The 13,322-nt window shown below is 42.6% G+C and overlaps 1 protein-coding gene across 1 annotated transcript in view; it reads right to left on the bottom strand.

The window, feature by feature from the left end:
• The window catches only part of COL28A1 (collagen type XXVIII alpha 1 chain), a 312,775-nt gene that overhangs the window by 230,567 nt on the left and 68,886 nt on the right, over nt 1–13,322 (bottom strand). Inside the window, exons 9-11 of the mRNA XM_033931029.1 lie at nt 12,087–12,131; nt 8,640–8,684; nt 2,424–2,477 (exon numbers count right to left, since the gene is read on the bottom strand). Of these exons, the coding sequence (XP_033786920.1) occupies nt 2,424–2,477; nt 8,640–8,684; nt 12,087–12,131 (144 nt within the window). The remainder of the gene's footprint in view (nt 1–2,423; nt 2,478–8,639; nt 8,685–12,086; nt 12,132–13,322) is intronic.

Here is a 13,322-nt window from a genome sequence, read left to right as displayed (position 1 = left end):
TTTACTTCATTCATATTTTCTTCCTGTTTCTCCAATTTTTCAGTTAATTTAGATAGATGTAAACCTTGCTGTTTCACTTTGGAATAGATAGTTCCATAGTCATTTTTAATTGTTGAAAGACTCAATTTTAGGTTAGCGTCCATTATAGATATGGCCTGCCACAGCGCCTCCATATCAATCTTTGCAGGTCTTTTCAATTCCCCAAAGCCTATGTTGTTCCCACTAGAAGTTCCTCTCACCTCTACTTCACTGGTGGTGGGGGTTAATTGAACTTCCAAGCCAGCACCATCCTCCTGAGTTTCCAGTGTTGGCTTCCCTCCTCTGCTGGAATCCAGACTCCTCTCTCCGGGCTGCTGGGCTCCTGCAGCTCCCTGCACCACCAAACTTCCGGGCTGGGGAGGAATTGACCTTTGCTCCGGACTCAGAATCATCCGGAGTACTCCAGCGCCGAGGTCTCCCGACAGCTCCGGGCTAGCCTCCAAAGTAGCATGTGTCTCGCTTAGTATGTAATAAGCGATTTATCAAATTTAAATAAACTTGGAAAACTTGTCTCCACACCTGAGCGGGCAAAGGCAGCCAAAATCGTCTGCTGACTTATCCATCTGCAGGGCAACAGATGCCGGAGGGTTAGGGCGAATTGTCCCCTTCCTTTTCCTCATTGCGGGTCAGTCTTTGTTAAAGTAAGTAAACGAAAAAAAGTCAGCGACTCTCTGCCTCCCGATCAAGCGTCCGTCCTCAACGCCATCTTGAATCCAATCCTCTTCAAACTCAAACTTAACCCTGATAAGACGAAGTTTTTTGTCGTGTCGCCGCATAAGATCATTCACACGCCATCGATTAGTATAAATTCTACATTATATACAATTCAACCAACAATTAAAATATTGGGAGTCATTTTGGATCAGCATCTAACCATGAAAAAACAGATAGATGCTATTCTGGTTGGCCCAGGTGCCTTAGGCCCCACCTGTGGGCGGGGTTTCAGATGCCTGGGCCAATCCTGCCCCATTCTGCAGCCGGCTGGCCTGCTGGACGGGTGGATTTGGCACCCGTCCATCCGGCTAACATTTTACAGGTATGGGGGGTGGGATTAGGGGTTCGGGGAGTCGTGGGGTCGGCAGCGGGTCGTGGGTTGGCGGGGGGAGCCTATCAGGGGTTCGTGGGGGCGGTCATTAGGAGGTTTGTGTCGAGGACAGGAGGGCCTGGGATCCCTCCTGCCCGATCGTATAGGGGGGTGGGGGGCGAGAGGCCAGGAGGGCTTGGGCTCCCTCCTGGCCTGATCGTAATCGGGGGGTGCCGTGGGTGCCCGGGACAAGAGGGCTCGGACTCCCTCTTGCCCCGAATGTAATCGGGGGTAGGGGGTCGGTGCCGCGGGGCAAGAGGGCTTGGGCTCCCTCTTGCCCCGATGTCATCAGGGAGGTCGGGGGTGCTGTGGGGCAAGAGGGATTGGACTCCCTCTTGCCCTGATGTCATCAGGGAGGTCGGGGGTGCCGCGGGGCAAGAGGGCTTGGACTCCCTCTTGCCCCGATGTAGTGGGGGGGGGGTGGATTCTGTAACCGGTGTTGTTTTTGACAGACACTGGTTACAGAATCCAGCTTTTAGGCGAAGGACTGGCTCCTCTTTCGCCTAAAAGCCCTTGTGTTGGACGTTTGGGGCTTAGGCGTTTTTTGGGTTCATTATGGGGTATAAGTGTAGATGTCGTGGGGGTATAAGTGTAGACGTAGTGGTGGTCTGGGCAATTAAACAGCTGAATGTAGAGGCAGGCCATTATAAAAAATAAACCTCCTTTTGGACATTTTTTTTGATTATGGACATTTTCCCTGCTTCTACTTTCAACGTATAAGGCCTTAGGCCAAAAAGGGACTTAGACGTTTTTTTTAAATTATGCCCCTCCACGTGATTTTCGTTATCTTGGATATATTCCCATATTGTGATCTAGACTTCCCTTATTTTTTTTTTTAACTTATTGGTAATTTGTAATGATCTTACTTGTTTTTTCATTCTGGGAAATTTCTCTGTTTCAAATTATACTTGGATTTATATTGATAAAAAAATATGATTTAAAATTTTGTAAAAGTAGAAAAACTTTTTTTACTGTTTCCTGAATGTTTGATGTACATCAATGATGTATTTTTAGAGATAATTTTCTATTACCTATAAGTTTGTTTAAAATAATAGTCCACCAAAAACAAGTTTGTGCAGATTGTTGGAATATAAATAAATGAAAATTAAATTAAATTCTTCCTTTTTCATTCTTTTAGACTTTAGATATCTCATTAAAATGCAATAACTTAAGCCTGTATCACAGTTCTCATTGTGAGAATTCCATTACCAAAGATGTTTCATATTACACTAACATTTACCAAAAATAGTGTTCAACAATACATTGTTTTAACACACAAGTCACAAAAGGACCATCTTACCTTGTTTCCTTGAATTCCTTTTGTACCTGTCTCACCTGGAGGACCACTGATACCCTGAAGCAAGAAATACATAGGCAATTATTGGTTGAATATGCACAAATACTACTACTAATCATTTCTATAGTGATACTAAACATACACAGCGCTGTACATCTTCAAGATGGCTCCTGCAACCTCTCGAGGCAGCTTGTGATACGTCTGCCATAAGCTGCCATAGCAGCCATCTTGAAAAGCTGCCGCTAGGGATTAAGAGTCAGGCGTGAGGGTGCTATGCTCACTAGACCAACAGGGACAAAGGTAGGCTCAGGGGGAGGCCTACCTATACTTCAGGTAGGTTTGGAGGTTGGGAGTGCCTTCTGGAGGGGTGACCATAGCCTGGGGGGAGAGCAGGGAAGCATATTTGGGAGGTGGGAGAGCAAGGGGAGATCAGGGTTTTTCTTTTTTATGTTAAAAAAACCAACAACGTATGCAGCCGACCCAATTCTCAGCCAGGGCCGCATAACTCTTAAGTACTGGATAATTTATCCGGCAGTGATCAGCATGTAAAAACACACTGGCCACCACCAGCTGAATATTGGGGGGCTACTGTACCTGAATGTACACTATTTCAATAACCTTCAGGCTTGCAGGTTTCATAGTAGGTATTTTTCTGTTTCTGGATAGCTCACAATTAGAAAAATTAAAAAAGTTAAAGTGGGATTTGAACCTGGGTGCCTTGGTTTACAGTCTACTGCATTACTGCACTAGCCTACTCCTCAAATTTGCTTCTTGCTCTCTGCTCTTTTAAGAATGTCCATAACACATGAAGCTGTCATAGATACTGGTATCTATTTCTAGTTTCTCTTTCAGAAGAGAGAGAGGAAGACAGCAACTACTGGGTGATTAAGGAGGTGCCACGCCTTAATCCCTCTACTGAACAGCTGCTGCACCTAAGCATCTTTCTGTAAACCTGGACATTCCTGAAACAGGTCTAAATAAGGATGTCCTTCATTTTAGACATGGACATTTCTTCCCCTTCAGTAGTCACTGTTGGATATCAGATTTCAGGTCTTCCCAAGTCCCACCCAAATATGCCCAGAACACACACCCTTGCTATTTGGATGTACTGAAGTGTTCAACATCCCTATTCTGCCTTTGCAAAATTGGGATTTGGTCATTTCAAGCACATGGACATTCATTTTGGCCTTTTGAGACATCCATATGCTTCAAAAATGAGTGTCATAAGGCCCTATGTGTTTTTATAAAATAATGCCAAAATAGCTGTCTTTAAACCGGTTAATCTAGGCACCCTTGTAGAGGATAATTCTGTGTAATGCATGCTAACAGTTATGCATTGATTCCTTGTATGAATCCTTATTTAGACTAAAAGCAAACACACGTGTATGCATATGTGCATACATGCCAAAATTCTACTAAATGCTATTTTGTAAATACACATGGGGACAGATTCAGTAAACGGCATCCAAAATTAGACGCCATTAAAATTCACGTAAGCACCATTTCCATAAAGGTCACTTAGCATTTAGCAACATGGATTCCCACAGCTAACTTTGGGTGTGAGGACTTACACCTGCTAAAACCTGGTGCAAATCTTGGTGTCCAACTAATGGCAGTTGGTCACAGAAACCCAAATATTCTATAATATCTAAACTAATTTCTGGGAATACCCCTGATCCGCCCAAGCCCCTCCCATGGCCACATCCCCTTTATCCCATTTTGAATTGTACATTATGGGATTTAAGTTCCCAGTGTTATAGAATAGCAATAGGCAGATTCACGCAGTGTCAATTAACCTCAATATTTGATTGTTAGCACCTAAGTGACTAGTTTCTGTGCCCAAATTTTGGTGACTTATATAGAATCCAAGGGAAATTGTACATAAGTGCATATTTCATAGATAGGCATATATATAAGAGGGGCCGCTGAAACATTCTCAGCCCAACCAACAAAGTCTCTATCAAGGGCTATACACTTAGGGTTCCTTTTACTAAGCCGCGTTAGGGCTTTAACACGCGGAATAGCACGCGCTACATTGCCACGCGCTAGACCTTAACACCAGCATTGAGCTGGCATTAGTTTTAGAAGCGTAGTGCGCGGTGTTGCGTGCGGTAATTTCCTGCGTGCACTAAAAACGCTAGCGCACCTTAGTAAAAGGAGCCCTTAGTCAAGTGATTTTCCACTTTTTTTCATTCTGTTGGAAAAATACGGAACAAAAAAGTGGCAAATCGCTGGACTGAGTATATAGCTCTTGATGGAGACTGCCCCAACTTTGTTGATTGGGCTGAGAACTTTTTAACGGCATTTCATATGTGGAACATGGACAGGACTCGCACATATGTGCACAATGTATAGAATACTTTATGTGCATATCATCAGAACTTAGGCACATACACTTATGTCATCTTTATGGCTGATCTAAGCATTCACGCCTAACTTATTATCATCATACCCCATGTATGAGTAATAGCTGGAACCCAGGCACATTGAAATGAACATGGTTCTCAAGTATTATAGGCACATATTTTCATAGGCAACATAGCATTCTAAAAAGGAAAATGAATGCCTAGGTTTCTTTACAGAACAGGCTCCTACCAGGTGTCCAATTGTAGAATTACCTGCTTTATATCTTGAGCTACCATTTTGGTTTTTCTAATCCAGTGTCTCACAATCTTTTTGAACCGTGGCACACTAAACTCAGGGCCACATCTGGAGGACGCGGATGTCGACACGATGACATCACGTGCTTGTGTGATATCACGTTGATGTACGCATTTGCGCGGAAGCCCTTCAGACAGGGCCCTGAGCTTGCTATTATTACGCCAGTAAGGGGGGGGGGGTTCAAGAGGAGGACAGATGTGGAGAGGAGGAGAAGCACCAGCACCGACTCAGTACCTACAGGATGTGTCTCTCGCTGCGAGAGGCACGTCCTGTAGGCAGTCAGCTGGCGCCAGTGCCTCTCTTCACCGGTGTCTCGCGCACACCCGGAATCTCGCTGCAGCACACGGTTTGCGACACACTGTTCTAATCCCTCAGACCCTATTTCAATCTCTCAGATTATACCACTTTCCAAATTTAGATATTTTCATTTTTTCAAATCTGACTATAAATTATAAGAATAAAATGAATACAGGAAATATTTTAACCGAGCTACTACTGCAGAGCCCTGAATCATGCTGGGCTTTCAGTCTTACTGTGTGTCCCAAAAGCATTTTAATCCTTTAATACAATCTTTCATTGTCCAAGTCTAAAAAATGAATTTCCTTCCATTTCAAGGATGACATTTAAATAATCCTGATTGCACTTATTATTTTTAATTTAGCTCATGCCTTTTCATTGGAAGTTCAAGACAAGTACATTCAGGCACAGTAAGCGTAATACAAGCATAAGGAATCTGAAATCTATCTATATTTTGGATCTGATATTTTAATTAGCATTTTTCTATAGAAGAGTTATGTATTCCCATTTTCTTTTTTGTTATAAGCTATTAAAACAGTCATAGAGATGTAAAGGGCAGTTCTACAACTGTGCACATGTACCATTTGTGCACTGAAATGCACTTATACATGTAGGTGCACTATGCATTATTTTATAATGTAGCATGTAATTGCATGGGGGGGCCATACACGTGAGTGTAGCATAAGGGACAGGGGGCATATTTTGAATTGGCACAGGTAACCAGATAAATCAAGGACCTGATTCAGCCATATTGTTTTGGATTCTGTTTAGTAAACATTCACTAGACATTCAAAAAGTAGTTATATATTTTGTATCATGCTACATGGGTTTTTTTCTTTTTCTTTTTACATATCTGGTAGCCTTAAATATGTGAGTTATAAATATAAATCAATTATACTAAAGGGTGAATTTTATAAAGTTGTGCTTAGCTAAGGTGTATTTTTAGGTGTACAACTAGAGGGGCATTTTCAATAGTGTGTCTAAGTCAGACTTTAGATGTTTCCCGCTAGACATCCAAAATTGGACTTAACAGAGAGACCTTAAAAAGGAAATCTGTTCCTTATGGATTAGAACACAGAAAGCTGGTTGGGAAAGTTCATACAGGATATGTCTGCTTCTATAGATTAGGATGCAGGCCTTTACTGACATGATTGGTGTCTGAAAAGGTCAAATAGGTTGAAAGTTATTTAGACGTCATATGGAGAAAAAGTGAAACACTGCCACCTGCTGGGTTTAAAAATTGGTCTTAGCATTGGCAAATTTAGGATTTGACGTAAGGTATTCCTGGGAAGGAAGTCATGTGATCAATTGTGCCATTGTACTCTAAAGTATGATATTTATTACAAATGATGTCACATATGGTATAAATCTGTTTGACTTTGATTTCTCCCTTTGGAGGACACAGAAAATGTGATTGACATGTATTGGTTCTCCCCAGACATGGAAAGCATTAATAAACACATATTTGCTCATTACACGGCTTTTCTCATGTCTGTTATTTGAATTCACAGAACGGAGTCTCTAGCCCAGTTATGTTGGGAGAGAGAGTCCATTCTGGCAATTCTTTTGGCTCCGCTGTTTAAGTCTCCTGGTTTGAACATACCCCATTTTTTTTTTTACCACAAAATGTCTAAGTTAAAAATGTCCAAATGAAGCCCATTTAGATGTGGGAGGGCCAGTCTTCTAATGGACTAGCCACACAGACATGCCAACAGAACATTGAGCCACACTAGAAGGCACATAAACAGTGCCTCAAGTACATCTCACCATAACCCCCTTGGTATGGCGAACACTGCAAAACTCCCCTAAAACCTACTGTACCCACTTGTCCACCACCCCAATAGCCCTTATGGCTGTAAGTGGCACCTATACAGCTGTATTGTAGGGTTTTGGTGGGTCCACCATAAATATAGTATTTAGAGTGGATTATGGGCCTGGCTCATCCTCTCTTTGATTCAATAGGTTACCTACCTGTGTGATGGTCTGCTAGGCTTTTCCATACCAAGTACTGCTGTTCTAGAGCCAGGTAAGTACTGTTTTATTCAAAATTTGGGGGGATGGGAGAGGGTCAATGACCAATGGGGATGTGGAGGGGGTCATTACTTAATCCCTCCAGCAGTCATCTGATCAGTTTGGGTACCCTTTTGGCACTTAGACACTTCTGAAACAGGTTCAGTTGAAAACATCTTAAGTTCCATCCAGGACAACCAGGGAAAGGTTTGATTGTAGCTGAAGGACTTGCAAGTCTAATCCCGCACAAATCCTGCCCATTCCCCGCCCTCAGCACACCTCCCAACACACCCATTTCTACTCTGGACGCACAGTAGGTTAAAAGTCCTGCTAGACGTCCATAATGTCATCTTTGAGAATGACCACTTGGATATTTTGTCTAGTAAGACATACAAGTGCTGGTTTATGCTGTCTTTGGAACATCTATTTTTTTTTTTTTTTTTTTTTAAATGAGCCCCCTATTTTATACAATCAAGTACACACCTACTTGACTTTATAAACTGCTAGGTTCTCTAGAGTCAGGAGTGGTACCAGAAGACTGGAGAAGAGACCCAGACACTGGATGTTCACCAATTATGTGAATCAGAACTTGACATGGACCAATTGCATCAAAAGCATTTCCTAAAGCCGCTTGGTACCAATTTTGGCATGGAGGGAAAAAAGGCTAATACAACGTCAAAGGGCTCTATGGCCCAGGCAGCTCTAGTAGAATGGAGGCTGAAAACAGTCAAAGCTCCAGGGCAACAAAAAAGGGCTTGAAGTGGCCTGAAGACCAAAAATGAAAATGTTGACAAAAAAATATACTAAAGTTGGTAGAAGTAGATGATCACAATAAAAATAAAGAATTATGAGAATAACTAAGATAAATAATGATTGGAAGGCAGGAAAATATGAAAACGTTTGACACACTGAGAACACTAAAGACATATCTCAGCTCCACGGAAAATGAAGAACTGCAGGTCCCACAAGCCAATGTCGGGCAGGAAGGCACCAGCATGCGTGCAGAAGGGGCACTGCCCTAAAAAATGTAAAGTGACAGCGCACTTGGTAATGTCCATAGTGGGTTCTGTGGATGACGTCACCCACATGTGAGAATATTATACCTGCTTGTCCTCAGAAAAACTCTTTTATAGTAGAAAGTAAAAAAAGCATGATGCATATCCCTTATTTACCAAATGGAGACTCAAACTGCCAGAGATGAATTGACCCCATGATTTGAATGCTACTGATGCAAATTTAGAATTTACTTACCTGTGGTCCCCTAGGTCCTCTTGGTCCAAAAGGGCCTTCTGGTCCCTGTATGACAAAAAAAATGAAGTGTAAAATGATTAGCAGACACACATAAAAGCAGTCATTGCTTTTCCTGCTGCCTCATCCATTGTACTTAAATACAGATATTTCTTCCAACATAGCCAGTCTGGAATTTTAGTATAGAGTGCTAGAAAAGCCCTAAATTGTTCTCTTACATTTTTCTAGATGCTGAGTGCCAAAATTTATGCTTCTAGTTTCATTAGGCTTCTAAAATTATGAGCTTAAAAAGTAGGTGGCAACTGGGCCCAAATACACTGAGCCCTAAAGTGACTGTTTGAGGGTCATTTTTACAAAGCCATGATAGCAATTCTCGCACAGCAAATGCATCAAAGTCCATAGGAATTGAATGGGCTTTGGTGCATCTGTCACCGGGAAATTGCTACCGTAGCTTTGTAGAAGGGGCCTTGAGTCAGAAACCAGTTGAATAGGAGACAACAAAGGTAGTAATAAATTAAGTTCACTCTTGAGTACTGTATAGGGATGCTACCAGCCATAGGAACTGGTCCAGTTTTTTTCAATATATTTCTAACTGATATTGTAGAAGGACTGTCAGGAAAGATTTTCCTCTTTGAAGATGATATCAAAATCCACAATAGGATGGACATCATGGAAGGTATATATAACATGTGGAGAGATCCAGCAAAGCTTGATGAATAGAAGTTAAGATTTAATGCTAATTTTAAAAAAATGAATAGTCATGCATTTGGGCTGCAAAAACTCAAGGAAGCAGCTCAATATACGAAATATTTCTATGCATGAAAGAAAAGTAAGATCTGGGGATCTGATGATTTTAAGGTAGTCAAGCAAAAGCCAGAACAATCAATGCTTGTGTGCACAAGAAAAGAAATAGCCAGTAGGGGAAAAGAAGTGATAGTATCTTTGTGTAAGTCTCTGGTGAGACCTTATTTGGTATACTGTGTGCAGTTCTAGAGATGGAGATGGAGTCAATCCAGGGTGTAATTACTAAAATGGCTGGTGGGCTAGATATTCTTATGTTAATCATGCAATCAGTGTTTAAAAAAACCTCGTGTCTCTTTCAAACATACAGAATGCATATTTTCACTCAGTTTAGAATAAGTAACCACAATATAAACATAAGCTTTAATGGGTCAGACCAATGGTCCATCAGGCCCAGTATCCCACCTTCACGGAGGCCAATCCAAGTCACAAATACCTGGCAAAAACCAAAATAGTATCAGCATTCCATGCCATCAATCCAGGGCAAGCAGTGGCTTCCCCCATGTCTGTCTCAACAGCAGACTATAAACTTTTCCTCCAGGAACTTGTCCGAACCTGTTTTAAAACCAGCTATATTAACCGCTCTTACCAAATCCTCTGGCTATACTCTTTATACAGTGCAACACCAGAGAGCCTGACATATTCCAACCACTACATTACAAATTGACAAATGCAAATGAAACAAAAATGGAAAATGATACCATTTTATTGGACTAAATGTACTTTTCAATTAGCTTTCAGAGGTTAAAATCTCCTTCCTCGGGTCAGGACAGCATACTTTTATTATGGTATCCTGTCCTGACCTGAGGAAGGATGTTTTGGTCTCCAAAGTTAGTCAAAAAGGTTTTAAGATAAATCCAATAAAAAGATAACACCTTATTTCCATTTTCTATATATTTTTACTTATTGCTTATTAACACAGCTACCACACTACTTTTTCTTAAACAATACAAAAAAAATTCTTTTTTTCTACCTTTGTTGTTTGGCTATTTACTTTTTTCAGTTGTGTTGGTACCAGTCTCTGGTTTCCAGAATCTCCCCTTTCGTTTCCCCATTTTTATCATCTCTGTCTCCCCACCATCACCACCACCACCATCATCTGCTCTCTCCAGAATCTGTCTTCCCCATTTCTGTACAGCATATGCCTCCCCCTCTCTCTCCCCTTCCACCCATATCTTCCTCATGTATGTCTACCATGCAGGGTCAGCAACCTCTCTTGTCTTGACTCCACTTCCATACGGTGGCATCTGTTGTTCCCCCTCTTTCATTCCATCCAACATCTCCCCTTTCACTTCCCACTTCTATCATTTCTCTCCTCTCTGACTCCCCCCAACATCTGCCCTCTTTCTCCCCTGTTCTATCCAGAATCTATCTTCCCCACTTCTATACATCATCTGTCCCCTTCCCCTTCCTTCCATATCTTCCTCTTCTATTTCTACCATCCAGTGTAGGTAACCTCTCTTGTCTCTCCCCTACTTCCATACAGCATCTGCTGTGCCTCCTCTCTCCTTTCCATCCTGCATCTCCACTTTCACTTTCCCCCTTCTATTATCTCCCACTTTTTGTCTCTTCCCCATACCATCTGCACTCTTTCTTTCCTCTCTTCCATCTAGTATCTGCCCTCTATCTCCTCCATCCTCTTCTATAAAGCATCTGCCCCTCTCTCCCTTTCCATCAGTGTCTCCCTCTTTTCATACAGCATAAACTCCTCTCTCTTTCCATCTAGTGCCTTCTTCTCTCACCTCTCGTTCCATCCAGTGCCTTCTTCTTTTTCACCTCCTCCCCCTTTCATCAGATCTCCCTCCTGTCTCTTCCCTACCTGACACCCTGGCTGCTGCTGCTGCTGCTTCTTGTGCCATGCACCAAGAGCAGCATTTCCCCTCCTACCTCCCATAGCTACCCCAGTCACTGCTGCTGCTTCTCTAAATGAACAGCAGGAGCAGCAAAACAGCCTACCTCACTCTCCTACGGGGCTGCAATTGCAACCTCACTCCACACAGCTGCCAGTCACGCCTCTCCAATGTCCTCTTCCATTTCCAGGGCACAGCCAGAAGCTTATACTGAGGCTGTGAATGCGGCCAGTGGGAGATTGAGGCATCTTGTTTTGCCACAGCTGCTGCTTGTGTAGAGAAGCAACTGAAGCGGCCAGGATGGCAGTGGGAGGGAGGTGGGGAAGTGCTGCTCCTGCGGCATGGCAGTCCTAAATTGCTGCGCAGGGCTTTCAAAAGAGGTGTGCGGCAGCGCAGCCGCGCAAATTAGTAGGAACACTGGTAAAAATGTATGTTTAAGGAACATCAGAGTAATGGCAAAGTTATGCTGGGATTAATGTACCTTTGTAGGATTCAACATAGCTTTTATATTCTTAAAGCTGGAGCAATCAGGTTATCTTTTATCCTTTTATAATTGAACTTAATATTTTTATTGAAAACCTCTGATCGCTTTTGAGAAGAGAAGGATATCAAATAAATACATATGTACATATAATAAACAGGTAGCAAAAATAAAATTGGGTGACCCATGAAAATTGTACATTTTTCTAGGTACTGGTAGTGAGTGCACATTTTACTGTATTTATAACCAGTGCATCTGCTACAACTGCCCAATTCCATGTCACTCAAGAACCTTTATTAACATATTTTATTTACTTACTTGGTCACCTTTTATCCCCGGTGTCCCACATTCTCCTCGCTCACCCTGCAAGAGATCATTATAGCAGTGTTAAAATGTAGACAAAATTGCATAATGGCATGAAACTACTAATATCTTACTGTAGTATAGAACAGTAGCACCGCAAGACTGTTGTGAGAGGTCATGACAGTCATTTTTTAGAGGCACCCGCTAGGGAAAGGGGTGAGTAGGGTTATCTCCTGCCTCCATCACCCCACTGAATCGCTTTAGGTAGGCCTGGGGATCTATTCTGAATGGGAGGGGGGTTTAAAACATGGTGTAGTCCTGGGGATAGAAGAATGAGAAAGGGATTGGAAGGAGGGCTGTGCGCTTCCAGGGAGGGGGATTGGAAGGGAATTTGTGTGCTTCCAGGAGGATGGCAACACATTTGGCCAGGACCCGGAAATTAACTGGGCACTGTCCAATATTGAGGTTGGTGCTCAGTTAACTTCCCACGTAATGTAATGTTAGGACAACCTTTTGCCTATCCTAATTTTCTTCAGCCGGTTGGCAGACTGAAAATCATTGTTAAACGGCTAAGCTTCCACTCCCAGACCGTGCACAAACTAGCTGGTTTCAGAATGGGCAGTTAGAGGGAATAACCAGATAATGCTGTTGAATATCCCAGAGAGCGCAGCACAAGTGATTTAAATGTCCAGAAGTCTTTCCTGGTTGTCAATAAAACTTTAAATTTAAAAAAAAAAAAAGTGCTTTGAATATATACTCCAATGTTACTAAAAAGTACATTGTTAACTGCTTAGTTCTTTGAGTAATATAAGCCATATATCAAATCAATAAATAATATGCTGTGCTGAAGTATCCAGATCGTAATGAATAGAACATAAATGGTTTTGCTTAGAGAAATTTAACCTAATGGATGAAAAAATGTAAGCTTTAAAAAACAGTTGTGACTTCCGGCGGAAGCATGGGGCTGTGAGCAGGACAGGCTCGTGGCTCCGGCACGCCCGCGGCAGTAATTATTGCTAATCGGCATTGAATACCTCAGCTCCCGGTGTCTGCACGCAGGGGAGCACTGTCGGGTGTCCCCGCAGCGATTTTGCGGCTGTCTGGGGGATGGCCGCTCGTCCGAACAAGATGGACCGCGAGCGAAGGAAGCAGCCTGAAAGTAAAATGGCGGCGCACATGGCGCCTGCATCGCCCAAAACCCCCAGCTCCCTCTGGGTCGCGGAGGTTACAGCGGAAGTGCAGGCTGCGCTG

The sequence above is a fragment of the Geotrypetes seraphini genome, chromosome 2, assembly GCF_902459505.1.
Source record: "Geotrypetes seraphini chromosome 2, aGeoSer1.1, whole genome shotgun sequence".
NCBI classification, from domain to species: domain Eukaryota; kingdom Metazoa; phylum Chordata; class Amphibia; order Gymnophiona; family Dermophiidae; genus Geotrypetes; species Geotrypetes seraphini.
This window is presented reverse-complemented; position numbering and strand designations above follow the sequence as displayed.